Genomic DNA, 13955 nt, shown 5'->3' with positions numbered 1-13955 from the left:
ACTCCTCAAATCGCTCTTGCGGCCTCCTTATTTTTTTTTATCAGCAAAAAAAAGTTCTCTATCATTAATAAAAACGATACAAAATAGAAATCTTGTAGTGATACACTAGAGAGCATCATGCACAGACAGTAGTATCTCATCATTTTACGTGCATTTTCAACGGCGTATATCTCTCAACATATATTATGTTTTATATATTTGAAATCATTGACTTATAGAAAAAATTGAGATCTGTCAAATAAAATTCATATTGCGTATTTTTAGAAATACATATCGAGAGATATAAATCGTTAAAAATACATGCAAAATCGTAACAGACAATTAAATAGGAACGGAGAGACTAACATCAAACTTGTACTATGCACGGAGTCAAATCAAGTTTCAGAGGGACATGGGAATCACAATCACTCAATCGCTTCCATTCTGGATATACGTCACTAATCAAACTGTCAAACCTCGTCGAATCAAGACATCGAAAACGCTACGTATATAAATTGATGTCGTCTCGGGTAATCCTTCAATAGTCTCGAAGCACAGTCACGTGGTGTTTCGGATCATTTTAATACATTAATCTATGCGAGATTCACACACTTAGTTGTAGACTCTACAAGAATGTTCAATACGATTAGGGCTCGTTTGGATGCGGGATGGGGGATTGGATAGTAGGGGTCTTGGTTAATAAGGAATGACCCACATTTATGGAGGATATATTAAATAGTATTTGGTTTGGATGAGGTATTAAAAATTAGGGATAAAATAGTACTTGATTTGGATGGAGGATTAATTGAGGGTATAAGGAGGGGGATTATGCAATGTTTTATAACAAAATTTGTTAGTTTCATTATAATTAGAACAAATACGTGTTGAGCAAAAAAAATTAAGTGTTTCAAATTTTAATCTGTTTGAATCGGTGGAAAGATTTCATTTTTCTAATCATTTAATTTTAAAGAATCATAATTAAATTTTGACTATAGAGCTCTTATTGATTAGTCCTAAGAAAGTCGTAGAACCAAATATCTTTTAGGGCTAACTAACGAGAGCCCTAGAGCCAAAAATTAATTATGACCTTTTAGAATAAAATGATCAGAAAAATAGGATTTTCATACCGGTTCAGACGAATTAAAAATTAGAGCAATTAATTTTTTAACCATATTTTTTAATACTATATAAACTGTAGGTTGAAAAATTATTGTTTCAATTTTCAATCGGTTTGAATCAATGCAAAGATAATTAATACTATTTCTCTGATCATTTTATCCTAAAGGATTATAATTAATTTTTGACTTTAGGGTTCTCGTTGGTTAACCCTAAGGAATATTTGGTTGTATGACTTTCTTAGGACTAATTAACGAAAGTTCTAAAGTCAAAATTTAATTATGACTATTTAGGATTGAAATTAAGTTCTAGAGTCAAAACTCAAATCTTTCTATCGGTTCAAACGAATTGAAATTAAGTTTTAATTTTTTTTGTTTTCCCTCTCGTCTCTTTGAACAGAAGCAGAACAACTGTAATAGAAATGGCAAGCTGGGGCTGGCTGGGAGAAGGGTGATAAGGAGGGGTGTTCTCATAATTTTTTTAGGGAGATTAGGAAGTATAAGATATGAACACCTCAAACCCCACCCTTCTGGTGTTAGCGAAGAACGAGATAAGATAATCCCAAACATCAAATTGCTTCCCAAAGCAGGACTTCGGCTGTGGGACCAGGCTTAAAACGGGAGTATTGTTAACACTCCTTGGTAAGCCGGCATCCAAACGACCCCGTAGAGTATCCGGAGAACAGAACACCTGGAGTAATTATTAGACCCTGGTCTCGGTACTCCCAAAACCCTTTCGGCCACTAGTTTTTTAAAACTTGCGAGCCGCCAACAAGATGAGAAAACGATCACGTCATGGGATAGGCCGAAAGCTGGAACTGAAAACGTGTTAATACAGTGGCACGTTCAATGAATTCTCTAACATGTGACATGTGACGTGTTAGAAAATCCTTGTCAAAAAAAAAAAAAAAAAAATGTTAGGGAAACCAATTAAACCCCTTCCATTACGTAAGTGAAAAAGATAGATTTGGTCTCACTCATCTTCGTTATAATCACTCATGTTTAACTTGAATTTGCTCAAAATCAATGGGGTCCGTGTTGTAGATTAATTAAATATGTTTATACGAATTTAATTTTTCAGTATGGAATGTTGTTTCAACTTTCAAGTAATCGGGTTCTTTACTCGGTTGTAGAGGTGGTAATTTGCAATCCGATCAACCTATGAATCCATACATATCTTCCGCTTACAACCCAATTCAATCCATGTATATATATACGGGACGATTTCAGGGACACTTAAAAAAATCCTCCTAAGTTTCCAATCGAATTTTGATGATTCGAGCCGCTCAATATAATCAGAACGTGATTTAAGGGTGCCCACGAGAAATCAACAAAAAAAAAATCAGGAATATATAATAATGGGTTAATATAGGTTAAACCCATATTTACATAAGTTGAAAATGAATTCAATATGGACTGAAATTAAAAGACCTAGACTTTCTTTTCACTGCTAGTTTTGGTTTACGAATGGGGACACGGAGTACGTACACGTACGAGCCAAGTGAGGCAAACATATCCCCATAGGATTTCTTCTCCCTCTTCGATTCCGACGACGACGACGGAGTGATTTCCCCGAAACCGGAGACGACGACAGGCTCGGGCTCGGGCTCGGGGTTTATCCGCATCGGTTGTGGCAGCTAGCACTCCCATTAGCATCTAGTAGTTGTAATAATTTTGTCGGCATAAGTTGTCACTAACAATTTCTTTGAAACCTACATGTTAAGGAAATGAATCTCATATTGTTTAGGAGTGGAATGAGTGATTGCTTAATAACATCTGGCAGTGTCGGCCCCGACATTTGAGTTGTCCAAGCCCAACCTCGTGTTTTGTTGCCCACTTATTATTAAGTCTACAAAATATAAAATCAAAGTTATATTTGTACCTTTGGCTTGAATAACATCAAAATGTAATCTCAGTTATAGTGTTTTATGATTAGCAAAAAAATAACTTCTCCTTGTATTTTTTGAAGCAAATTTGTCAATTGAGTTATTGTACTTTACTTATCCAAGAAAATATAATTCCAGTTATCGTACTTTATTATATATATGTTCGTTAAATCGAAAATTTTCAACAATTTTTTATTTTTTTTTGTAATATTATGAATTGAGAGGAAAACAAAAAGACGTAGAATAAAAATAAAGAAATAAAGAAATAAAGAAAAAAACAAAAAGACGTAGAACAAAATAAAGGGGAAAAAAATAGAAAGAGGTAGGAAAAAATGGGAGGAGGGGCGGGGGCGGGGGTGTGGAGGAGTGGCTGTGAGGGCGCTGGGGGGTGGAAGAGTGGTTGTGAGGGCGCTGGAAATTGAACGTGGCCTATCCAGAGCCTTGGAACAAGGTGTAGCCAGAACACCAAGAAAACAGTTGTTGCCAGTTAAGAGAAACTTTTTTACTACCGTACTCCTTTTTTTTTTTGTGCGGTTGTCCAAGCCTGGAGGTTTGCTGGGTTAATCCCTGGGCCGGCCCTGCATTTGGGATCTCTCTTATTATCAATTGGTGTTGAGATAGATATAAAATTTTCTACATAATATCAGTTCGAGACCTGTTTCATCTCATATTTTATAAAATTCACAATTCACATTCCGCGATAACAGGCCAACGAAAATGCTGTACAATAATAGAATCCAAAAAAATAACCATACGTGATAGATCTAAAAAACGGTTGCACGTGAGGGGCTGGTTTTGAGAGAGATAAGTTTTCTACACATGATTTGTCACCGTCTACTGAGCGTCTAATAAGCCCAAGAAAGCGAAAGGTTTGGTGCTAATTAAAGTCACATATGACTTTATCATAGGAGAGTTACAACTACGGTCTACTAATCATCACCTGTCAATGGGCTTTAATCTAATTAGCATCTTTTGGTCCTTTCCATATAGGATGTTAGGGTTTGAGCCCGTCGTAAACATTTGAGATTCGGGACTATAGATAACTTCTATAATTTTATGTGGACTAACCTTACTATCACCGAGCTAACATTTGATGTATATAAAAAAAACGTGTGGGGTACTTTGTGACCAAACAAAAGTGAAGCTTCCAAACCGACCAATATTTGCATAAAATCAACCAAAATTCGTCAGTACTATGGACCACTGATTAAACACGGTTCCATGGGCGGTTTTAATTTGATGGCGACAGTGAACTCATCCTCTGTGGTCATTATCTTCTCCTCCATGATCACATTCCGTTACCCACTGGTATGTACAAACGGTAGAGGTGTCAAATGGGCCGGGTCGGCACGGGCACGGTACGGGCACGACAGGTTTGAAGGCGGCACAGCACGGCACAGGCACGGATTTAATCCTGGCACGGCACGGAACGGCACGGTCGTAGTGGGCACGCGGCACGACACGGGCACGGAAGTGAGCGGGAACGACACAGGCACGGCACGGAAATTGGCCTGGTACGACACGGCACGACACGGTCTTAGAAGGGCACGGTACGGGCACGGCACGGAAGTGGAATGGGGCACGAGTAACGGCACGGCACGACACGGTTCTAGACAGGCACGACACGGCACGGGCACGGGGCACGGCACGGACACGGAAATGAGGGGGCACGGCACGGGCACGGCACAGAAGTTGGTCTGGCACGACACGGTCTTAGACGGACACGGCACGGCACGGAAGTAGGATGGGGCACGAGTCACGACATGGTTCTAACCAGGCACGGCACGGGCACGGGTACGAGTACGGAAGTAGAACGAGATTTTAGTCGGGCACGGCACGGCACAGGCACGACACAACACGGTGTCGGTTCTCGTCGTCGGGCATGGCACGTCACTACGATATACAACTTAAGAAATTAAAGGCACCAACGCACCGGAATGTGTGTTTTTTGGGAAGATTTATTTTTAGACGAAAATCGGTTGCCGGTTGGTGATGTGTATACGAAAATTGATGGCACAACATGGCACGGCACGATTAAGGGCAGGCACGGCACGAATAGACAAGAAAGGCACGGCACGACCCGACCCGACAAAAAAAGCACGACACGACACAACCTGACAAAAAAAGGCACGACACGATACGACACGACACGACAAAAAAAGGCACGGCACGACACAACCCGATAAAAAAGGCACAGCATGACACGACCCGACAAAAAAAGGCACGACACGATGCGGCACGATTAATTAATCGGGCACGGCACGACACGACACGATTTTATAAAGGCACGGCCCGACACGGCCCGACAAAGCAAAATGGCCCACCACGGCACGACACGGGCACGGTACGGCACGGCACACCATGGCACGATGAAGTAAACGGGCACGGTACGGCACGACACGAAGCACGGATTGGCACGAAAAAAAATGGCACGGTACGGCACGACAGGCACGTTTGACACCCCTAACAAACGGTACTCGCAGTGCGCGGATGCATTACTATACGAGGCAGTACTGCCTTCCAGTTGGTTAAACCGAAATCTCATCACTATGATCTGAATTATTCAGATTGTAGAGTTTGTTGAAGCTAAATTAATTGTTGGGAAAAAAATAAGTTAATCGGACAATGATGTCAACATGATCAAAATAGGCTTGTTATATAGAATCATGTGAAATTATACTAGCCATCCATGTTTTACGACATATATAGTCTCACAAAAGGACTATTCATTGCCGATAAATTTAAAAAATTTCTTGAAAAATCTACTCAATTAGCTTTGACTATTTGACTGTTCATATTACGATGATAAAATCTCCACAGAACCTACTGCGACACACCACATCCCGTAGTGCATTAGTGCACTACGGCAACCCTTTGTCCCTGCTAAGTATATTGTCCTCACTCTCCAACTTGAATGGACAAGTGTGGCTACCATTAGAAAGAATGTGAGTATATATTCCTTTCAACTTATATTGTTGTAGTCTATAGAATCCTTTTCAACACCCTTCAAATATACGGGAATCTTAAAATGTGAAAAGAATTCTAAAATATGAGTGAATGACTAGCAATGCATCGCCATTCAGGGATTCGGGGACCCTGCTGGGAGGCAGGGTTGGCATGCATGTTTGTCAGTCCAAAACGCTGTCATTTTGACCCATCAAACCACCCCCCTGAGCCATAGTGCACTACGACTTGAACACGCTAATGTGGCTGCAGCCATTAGAAAGAATGCACGTATATTCCATTTTAAAGTCCTTTTCAACACCCTTCAAAGCTTGATCTGTACACAATTTTCTTATCAAATTTTTAGTATTGCAAAAGCACGAAAATCATAAAATACGAATCAAAATTCTCATGTGATGGCAACGCAACGTCATTCTGATACTGATAATAATGAATAAGAAAATTTCGAGCTTGGTCAATACCATACATTTGGAATAAATTTGAGCTCGCTCTATACTAGTGGAGTAGTATTATTCAATCACTGTGTTTGGTTTGCAATTTTGAGATTTATTTTTGAGATAAATTTTTTTTATAGATTTACTTTTGTTTTCATTTTTAGTAAATTTTTAACATTTTGACAAATTTTTTTATTTTTTAAATAGAGGTACGCTATGCACATCCAAAAAGTAAAAAATTTTAAAAAAATACTAAAAGCGAAAAAACGCGAATGAAGAAACAGTCAAAAAATTTTGGAGAGATTATTTGTGAAAAGAGAACCAAATAAAGTGGTCATGCAGAATAAAATATGTGGACGGTGTTTGTTGGCGGCGGTGGTGGAGGTATAAAAGCATTTTATTTATTTTATCATTTTATGAGTATCTGATTTTATAAATATTACTAACCAGAATTTTATTATTATTTTATAGTATAAAGGAAAGCTACAGGAAGAGACAAGCAGGACCGTTCGTTAGCCCAAAAAGAGACACAGAGAGGAGAGAGAGAAGCAGAAAAAAGTGGAGGGAATGGCTTTTGCCGGCACAATCATACACTTGCTCGTGAATCGCATAATATCTCTCTGTATGTAATACCGTATATGTATTCTGCAGCATATAATAGTAACAGCTTGTAATATTCAAGTTTAAAAATAATGTGTTCATTGAAATTAAAAAATATATAATATAGATCTCATTTGTCAGCCGTACTAGTTGGTATTAGAAAAATTCGACTTCAATTAAATACATGAAAATACATGATATCTATCATTGAACTATCATTCTACTTGCTTAGCATAGTGACTTTTGCACTCCTAATTTTTACAATTCGCTCATATTTTTTAGTTCTTATTAAATTCACATAAATAAAAACAAAAAGAGGAGTATTAATGGAAAAACTATTAAATAAAAGAGTGCGAAAATCAATTCCCTATAATTAAAATGCTGTGTTTGGATGAGTTTTTGAGAAATTTTTGAATTTTTTTTTAGGATTATGAGTGAAGAAAGAAATGAGAGTAATGATTAGATGTAGAGAATAATGATTGGAAGTAGAGATAATAATTGAAGAGAAATAGAGAGAGAAATGTGAATGAGTTGTGCTACCTCCACACCCAAGTGCACACCCACACCCACAAGTGTATGGGCCCCACACACACTGCACACTGCAGTGTGTGTGGGGCCCATACACTTGTGGGTGTGGGTGTGCACTTGGGTGTGGTCCTAAAATTTTCGAATGTGAATAATGATTGAATATTGGTGTGAGTAATGATTAAAAGTAGGAGTAATGAATATTTTTTGAGTTGAGAAATTTTTTTCAAATCACTATCCAAACAAGGCACAAATACAGAGATGTCAAACGGGTCGTGCTGTGTCGGAACGGCCTATTTAGCTTCATGGCCCGCGTCAGCCCATATGCAACCGAGTTTCATTGGAGAACAAATTTGGGAAAATGACGGCTCATGACGTATTTTGATAATTAATACTACCTGCTAAGGACATGCTAAAAATATTTGTTAATGCTGAAAATATCCTTGACGGATATTAATTATCAAAATACGTCATTGGCCATCATTTTTCCAAAAAATTATGTGTAACAACTAACAACTTAGTATTTGGTGTGCCCATGTCCTTTCGTGTCTGTCTAAAACCATGTTGTATCATGCTGTATCGTGTTCGTGGCTGGGCCAGTCTAAAATCGTGTATGTGCCAGCCCACCGGTTCGAGACCTCTACTTAATGTTACCGCTAACATTGTATAAAAATAGCCTGTGACATTTCTGCTCACATCAGATCTTCTCTCTCCCCCCATTCGTCCTCTCAATTCTCTCTCTCTCTCTCTCTCTCTCTCTCTCTCTCTTAGAGCATCTGATTCGTTTCAATTCTCGTTATAAACAGAACACCAGACATTGTTTTCTCATCGTGTTCATCAATTTCTACCAGTTACATAAATTCTCTGTGCGCCTACGAATCCTCTTTCTGTAAATCTCTCGCGCGTATATAGGAATGGGGAGGAAGAATAGAGGTATGACGAAGGGGAGGGTGTCTAGAATTGGAAGCTACGCGATTGCTTCGTCAATTGCCGACCCAACTTCAATTTCCTGTACCACCTTCAACATTCTCGCCCCGATTTACAAGAGACTCAATCAAGAGGTATATTCCGTCATTTCACGCACACATCAATGGAAAATGTTAAGCACGGCCCTTGGGCGGTGGATGATGAGTAAAAAATGTATCGAGAATATATATTTTTTGATATCTGTGAAAGTGTATTAATATCCCGCTGAGATGTTTATTGGAATGATGATTTGTTTGGCAAGACCATATATACATTTGTTTGGTTTATTGAGATGTTGATATGGGCATACTGTTGTGGAGGGAGCAGGATCAGAGTTGCCGCGAAAGCGATATCCGGTCGTATTGGCTGAACAGGAACCACAGGATATTGGATTGGTTGCTCTGTGAGAAATCTTCCATTATTTGCCTTCAGGTTTTTTTCCCATTTCATTCTTTTCTTTATTTGGGTATGGTTGATTTTTATCAAATTCGGGAAAAGTGGCATTATTAGGATGTTGCCATACATGTAATTGATGGCTTACTAATAGGGGATATTGTTGATGTGGATTGTGGCAGGAGTTTTGGGTTGGAAATGAAGAACTTGTCAACATGTACGAAAGGAGACTTGGTGATGCTGGCTATATCACTTTCAAGCTCGCCCGCACCAACAACCGGGGTGATGGTACGCTCTCCTGTCTTTTGTGGTAAACACTGTTGTGTGGTGCCGTTGTATTGTTTTCGCATAGAGTTACTCATAGGCTTTTACGGAGGCAGAGGTCACAGGCCGATAGAAGAAGGCTCGACTGTTGCAATCCTTATAGCTTGTGGTGGATTGTTCTTCCTCTGGCATGGACGTCGGCACACTGCCGAGCCATGTATATATTGTGTTTTCTTGTTGTATGATTGTGCATTCTTTTTTATTGCTTGGATGCATCGAAATCATCTTGTTATTGCATATTAAATTCAGTTTTCTTAGTTCAGAGGCTTTACCTAGTTTTTGTTCTTTATCGAGTATTATGAGGGTAGAGAAGTGCATCATGGGTTTTATGTGTTTTAATGTGTAAAGAAAATCTTACTCGTCCAGGCTTATTAGATATTTATCAAATTCAAGGATCATGAAGTCTGTTTTCCTATTGCAATATCTATGCGGGTTTTCATTCATCAATTAACTGGGTCTGTCTCCAGGATGATCTTCTTCTCTGTGATCATAGAATTTTACCATTTTTAATTGTCTAGGAGTCAAATTCTGTGTCCCAACCTAAGTTGTTCCCCTTGACATTTGACAGGTCTGCTGACAGCCGTGCATAAAGACTACTTTAGGGTTTTAGACCATCGAGAGTTGCTGTTCAACGATATTGGAGACCGTGTTGCTCAGTTATTACATGTTGAATTGCTTTCACCTGTTTCACAATGTCGAAGCAACAATGTTCGACAAGAAATGCTTATTGTGAACACCCACCTCTTATTTCCCCACGATTCCAGTTTGTGTTTGGTACGATTGAATCAGGTAGTTTACATTTTTCGTGGAACTCTTGCTGTATATTTGTAGTAGGCAGTGGTGGCGGTGGTGTTTTTTTTCTTTTCTAATCAAGTTATTTGTATTTCCTTTTCTTCTTTTTTTGGTAACACAAGTTATTTGTATTCATGTCTTCCTACAGGTCTACAAAATCTTGCAGCACGTGGAATCTTATCAGAAAGAAAACAATCTTAATCCGTTGCCCATCATTCTCTGCGGGTAAATTATAACTGCTTACCTCTTAACTTTAAGTCTCTGCCTATTCCAAAAAGTATGCTAATTGTACTTATGATGGATTCTTTTTACCTGCTTAGTGACTGGAATGGAAGCAAGCGAGGGCATGTTTACAAGTTCCTTAGATCTCAAGGGTTTGTTTCATCATATGATACTGCTCATCAGTACACTGATGGAGATGCACAGAAGGTTATTTCCTACACCTGTGTTGATAATCTCCAGCACTTTTTGCCATTAGATTATGACAATTCAAACTTATTTCTTACCTCTAATAATTTCATGCAGTGGGTGAGCCACCGAAATCATCGGGGGAATATCTGTGGTGTTGATTTTATATGGCTTCTTAATCCGAATAGTTACCGTAAATTACTTAAAACAAGTTGGACCGAAGCAGTATTTGGCACGTTCAAGGTGAGCAATTTATTTTCTCTTAAGCTGGTATGTAGTTCTTTTAATTATATTTCTATGTGCGATTTTCAATAAAAATAGTTGTGTTTAAGAGGCGTAAACTTGAATAAAATACTGAAAGTTAATGAATGTTACGGCTTAAAAATCATTTGCTAGTTAGTCATCAAACATATCTCATTGATTGATACTGCTGGCAGGAAAGGTGCCAGTTCTTTGAGATGTGGTCTCCTGGTCCAATTCTCTGCATATGCTCGTGATAGAGGTAGAAAATATAAGCGTTCATCAAATGAATATATTTTAATGCTGGTGCGCAATATCAGAGATGGCTGTGAGGCTAGTTGCATGTCCTATCAGTCATTACCCCTGTAGAAAAATCTCTCGAAGTTGGCAATGAATGGAAGATAGAGTAATTTGGCCAATGGGTTGTAACTTGTTTGTCCTCTCTGTACTTTGGGGCATTTCTGCACTCAATACCCAGGTGGTCAGATTTATTCCCACCTTGACGTCTTACAATACTCTCATTCAGCCCATCAATTTGTCAGCCCTTTATCATTGGTTTTTAGCCTTTTAGGTTTCTTTTTGTTCGCCCATTGCCATAATCTTAGGTCAATGTCTGTTGGAATAGGCACAGTAGTTGGGTTTCGTAGAGTCAGTTAGGGATTGATGCAGGAATTGTCTCTCATATATATACCTCAGTTGGCCACATTGTTCTGGGAGGGCAGGGAACTAGCATAATTTGCAAGTTAAAATAACTTCCTCTTTTATATTTTCCTTGCAAGAAAGAGTTTTATCTGAGTACGAGATTAGCCTGTATAAACTATCGTCTAATTCTTGTTGTATAGGGTGACATGGCAAAATTTCTTCACCCATAAAATTGAAGTCTTTGCTCAAAGAGTGACCTTGCTTACCTTCTTATAATTGATCAATGGCATCACCAAGTCAAGTTAGGAGTCTCGGAGTGTGTACATTATGGATACATCCATGTCTTCTCTTTTCTCTTTTCCTCTTTTCCTCTTTTTGGGTATGACTGTATGTTCTTGTTTAGTTTTTAAAGGGAGAGAGATTTTCCAGTTATCAGTTGATGCTTGAACCTTGGAAATTTTCATCGGTGGGAAATATTAAAGTAACATCTGAGCTTGCTACCTCTAAAGTAGAATTTTCTTGATTTCAGTCTCTATTACGGCGAGCCTCCCTGACAGAGCATGATGCATTTGCCTTTCTGAAGGCAGATAGCCAGGGTGATTACATTACTTACTCTGGTTTCTGTGAAGCTTTACGACAGGTATGGTCATTCTCAAAAGTTAACCTTTCTTTTCGTTCTATTTTCACGGCTTGGATACGGTTAAACTTAAGCCGTATCTTCTTGTGCTAATGTAAACTTGCTAATGTCCTGTTATCATGCAGCTTAGTTTACTTGGCCATTGCCACGGACTAAGTATTGAAGAGACAAAGGACTTGTGGGTGCAAGCAGACATTGATGGAAATGGTGTTCTTGACTATAAAGAATTTCAGGTGACCTTTATTCCTCAAAAGTACTTTTACTTTAACAGAAAATGGATTCCCTGCACCAATGACTGTTGTGGCACACTGAAGAAGTGAATGGAAGCTCAGACTTATATTTAAAATGCAGCGACCAGGCCATTGAGAACTTTCGTGTCATTGAATTCCCCTTAACCGCAATATTGATTGGATTTCTTGACCTTAAAAAGGGAGTATCAGACGTCTCAATTTTGTGGATGATCATTTCATTATACTGTATGCTATTTTCTGGTGTAGCAAGTGTAACCACATTAACAACTGTAAAAAATTGTGAGGAATTGAACAAAGGAATACCAGATGTAGATTATTAGATTTATCTGTTTCCCATAGTTTTTATGTTGTACACCGGTGCTTATGTTATTAAGTAATGGCATTACAGCAGCGAATTTGGAATCCTACTTGGTTGGATCAAAGAAATGAAATATGCAATGAGGTCTGGGAACACGTAGATGGTATGGAGCAAACTATTGGTTTCAGTGTGAAGAATGCGGTTCTCTTCCCTACTGAAGTGGAGAAAGGATTGTGGCCTGAAGACTATTCTCTTTCAGATCACGCCCGACTCACTGTGGTGTTCTCACCAGTGGGGATGCCATGTCCTTCTCTGGTAACTTGATCAATCTTGGGTGCCACTGACATTTCAAGAATAGAATGGAACGACAAATAAGAAGGGTTGAAGGCTTGCGGACAGCTTCGGGTGCTCAAATGACCACTGGTATTTCTCAAACAGAAGATTGGAGGCTTGATGCTAAAAAGCCATGATTAATGACTCTTGTGCCGTGGTGGAGACCTCTTGGAAATGCCACATCTCATGCTCTCTCTTTTGCGGCGTGATATCTTATCCAGATTTACTTGCTCGTGGGAGTGACATGGGACGGCTATCCTGTTTGACCATCTTGTTTGAGCCTTCTCCTGTGCGAAGGACAGAGAGTAGAAGCAATAGATAACAGAAGAGAGAACTACCATCTCACTTGGCCGAGTGGCATCCTACTTAGCTGGTTTTTGCTACGAAGCTCTCCAGAAGAGAAGAAAATAAAAGTAAATTTTCTCATTGTGGAAATGTAAATATAGGTCGGTAGATATCATCCTTGTGACTTGTGAGGAAGGTGATCATACTGTTCTAGGCTCTTGTATTTCGACTGCTTCGAGGAGAAATCCAGGAAGCGCGCATTCTGTTTGAGTTCCTGATTTTGCTCTGTAAGTTTAGCAGGATTATTGCAGGAATATGTGATCCTTATGAAAATCACTCTCCAGTGAGTGTTCATATCTGCAAATCCTTAAGGCCTTCTGGTTTACATAGTTTTGTTGGAGTTATTTACTAGCTGCCTGTAAAGTTGAATGGGTGTGCTTTGATGGTGAAAAGGGCCCAAAAATACTTGTCAAAGCAAACAAAAGAAAGGTATATCATTTATTGATAAATGGAATTTGATGCACATTGGAAGTGTATATAATTAAGAGTTAATTAGTATCAAACTACAATTTGAGTACATCGTTGACACCTTTCTCAACCATTGATCATTTGAATTTCGCAAACCTTTCCTCGAAAAACTACAACATAAATATAATCAACCTGCCATCTAAATCAACGATTTCGTCTTTGAGCACGTATCAACTCATTACTTCTTTTCTTGTTTTGATAATGAGCAAGAACTTCAATAGACAATTAAGAATAGTTTGCAAGAAATAAGATAACATAATCAATAAGGCTACATAGGAAAAAGGTAAATCAACACTAACTCTATCCAAAAGATGTTGTTCGCCTGTAACTAAATGATGCATAAATGACGCCAGAA

At 38.8% G+C, this 13955-nt stretch overlaps 1 protein-coding gene across 5 annotated transcripts; it reads left to right on the top strand.

The window, feature by feature from the left end:
* Positions 1-8175: 8175 nt before the first annotated feature.
* On the top strand, positions 8176-13539 carry LOC131319896 (uncharacterized calcium-binding protein At1g02270). Of its 5 annotated transcripts, none has more exons than XM_058350334.1 (10): positions 8176-8564; positions 8797-8901; positions 9045-9150; positions 9755-9975; positions 10127-10203; positions 10299-10407; positions 10504-10629; positions 11798-11908; positions 12031-12138; positions 12548-13539. In XM_058350334.1, the coding sequence occupies exons 1-10, from the start codon at positions 8418-8420 to the stop codon at positions 12776-12778; spliced, it is 1341 nt and encodes a 446-aa protein (XP_058206317.1). In that variant the 5' UTR covers positions 8176-8417; the 3' UTR covers positions 12779-13539. The 5 variants fall into 5 exon arrangements, with proteins under 5 accessions (XP_058206317.1, XP_058206316.1, XP_058206313.1 ...); XM_058350333.1 differs by having other exon boundaries at positions 8794-8901; XM_058350330.1 differs by having other exon boundaries at positions 8177-8564; positions 8794-8901; positions 12545-13539.
* Positions 13540-13955: the final 416 nt, after the last annotated feature.

This window comes from Rhododendron vialii, chromosome 3a, assembly GCF_030253575.1.
Source record: "Rhododendron vialii isolate Sample 1 chromosome 3a, ASM3025357v1".
Taxonomy (NCBI): Eukaryota; Viridiplantae; Streptophyta; class Magnoliopsida; order Ericales; family Ericaceae; genus Rhododendron; species Rhododendron vialii.
The sequence above is the reverse complement of the archived record's forward strand: the minus strand, read 5'-3'. Positions and strand labels throughout refer to the sequence as shown.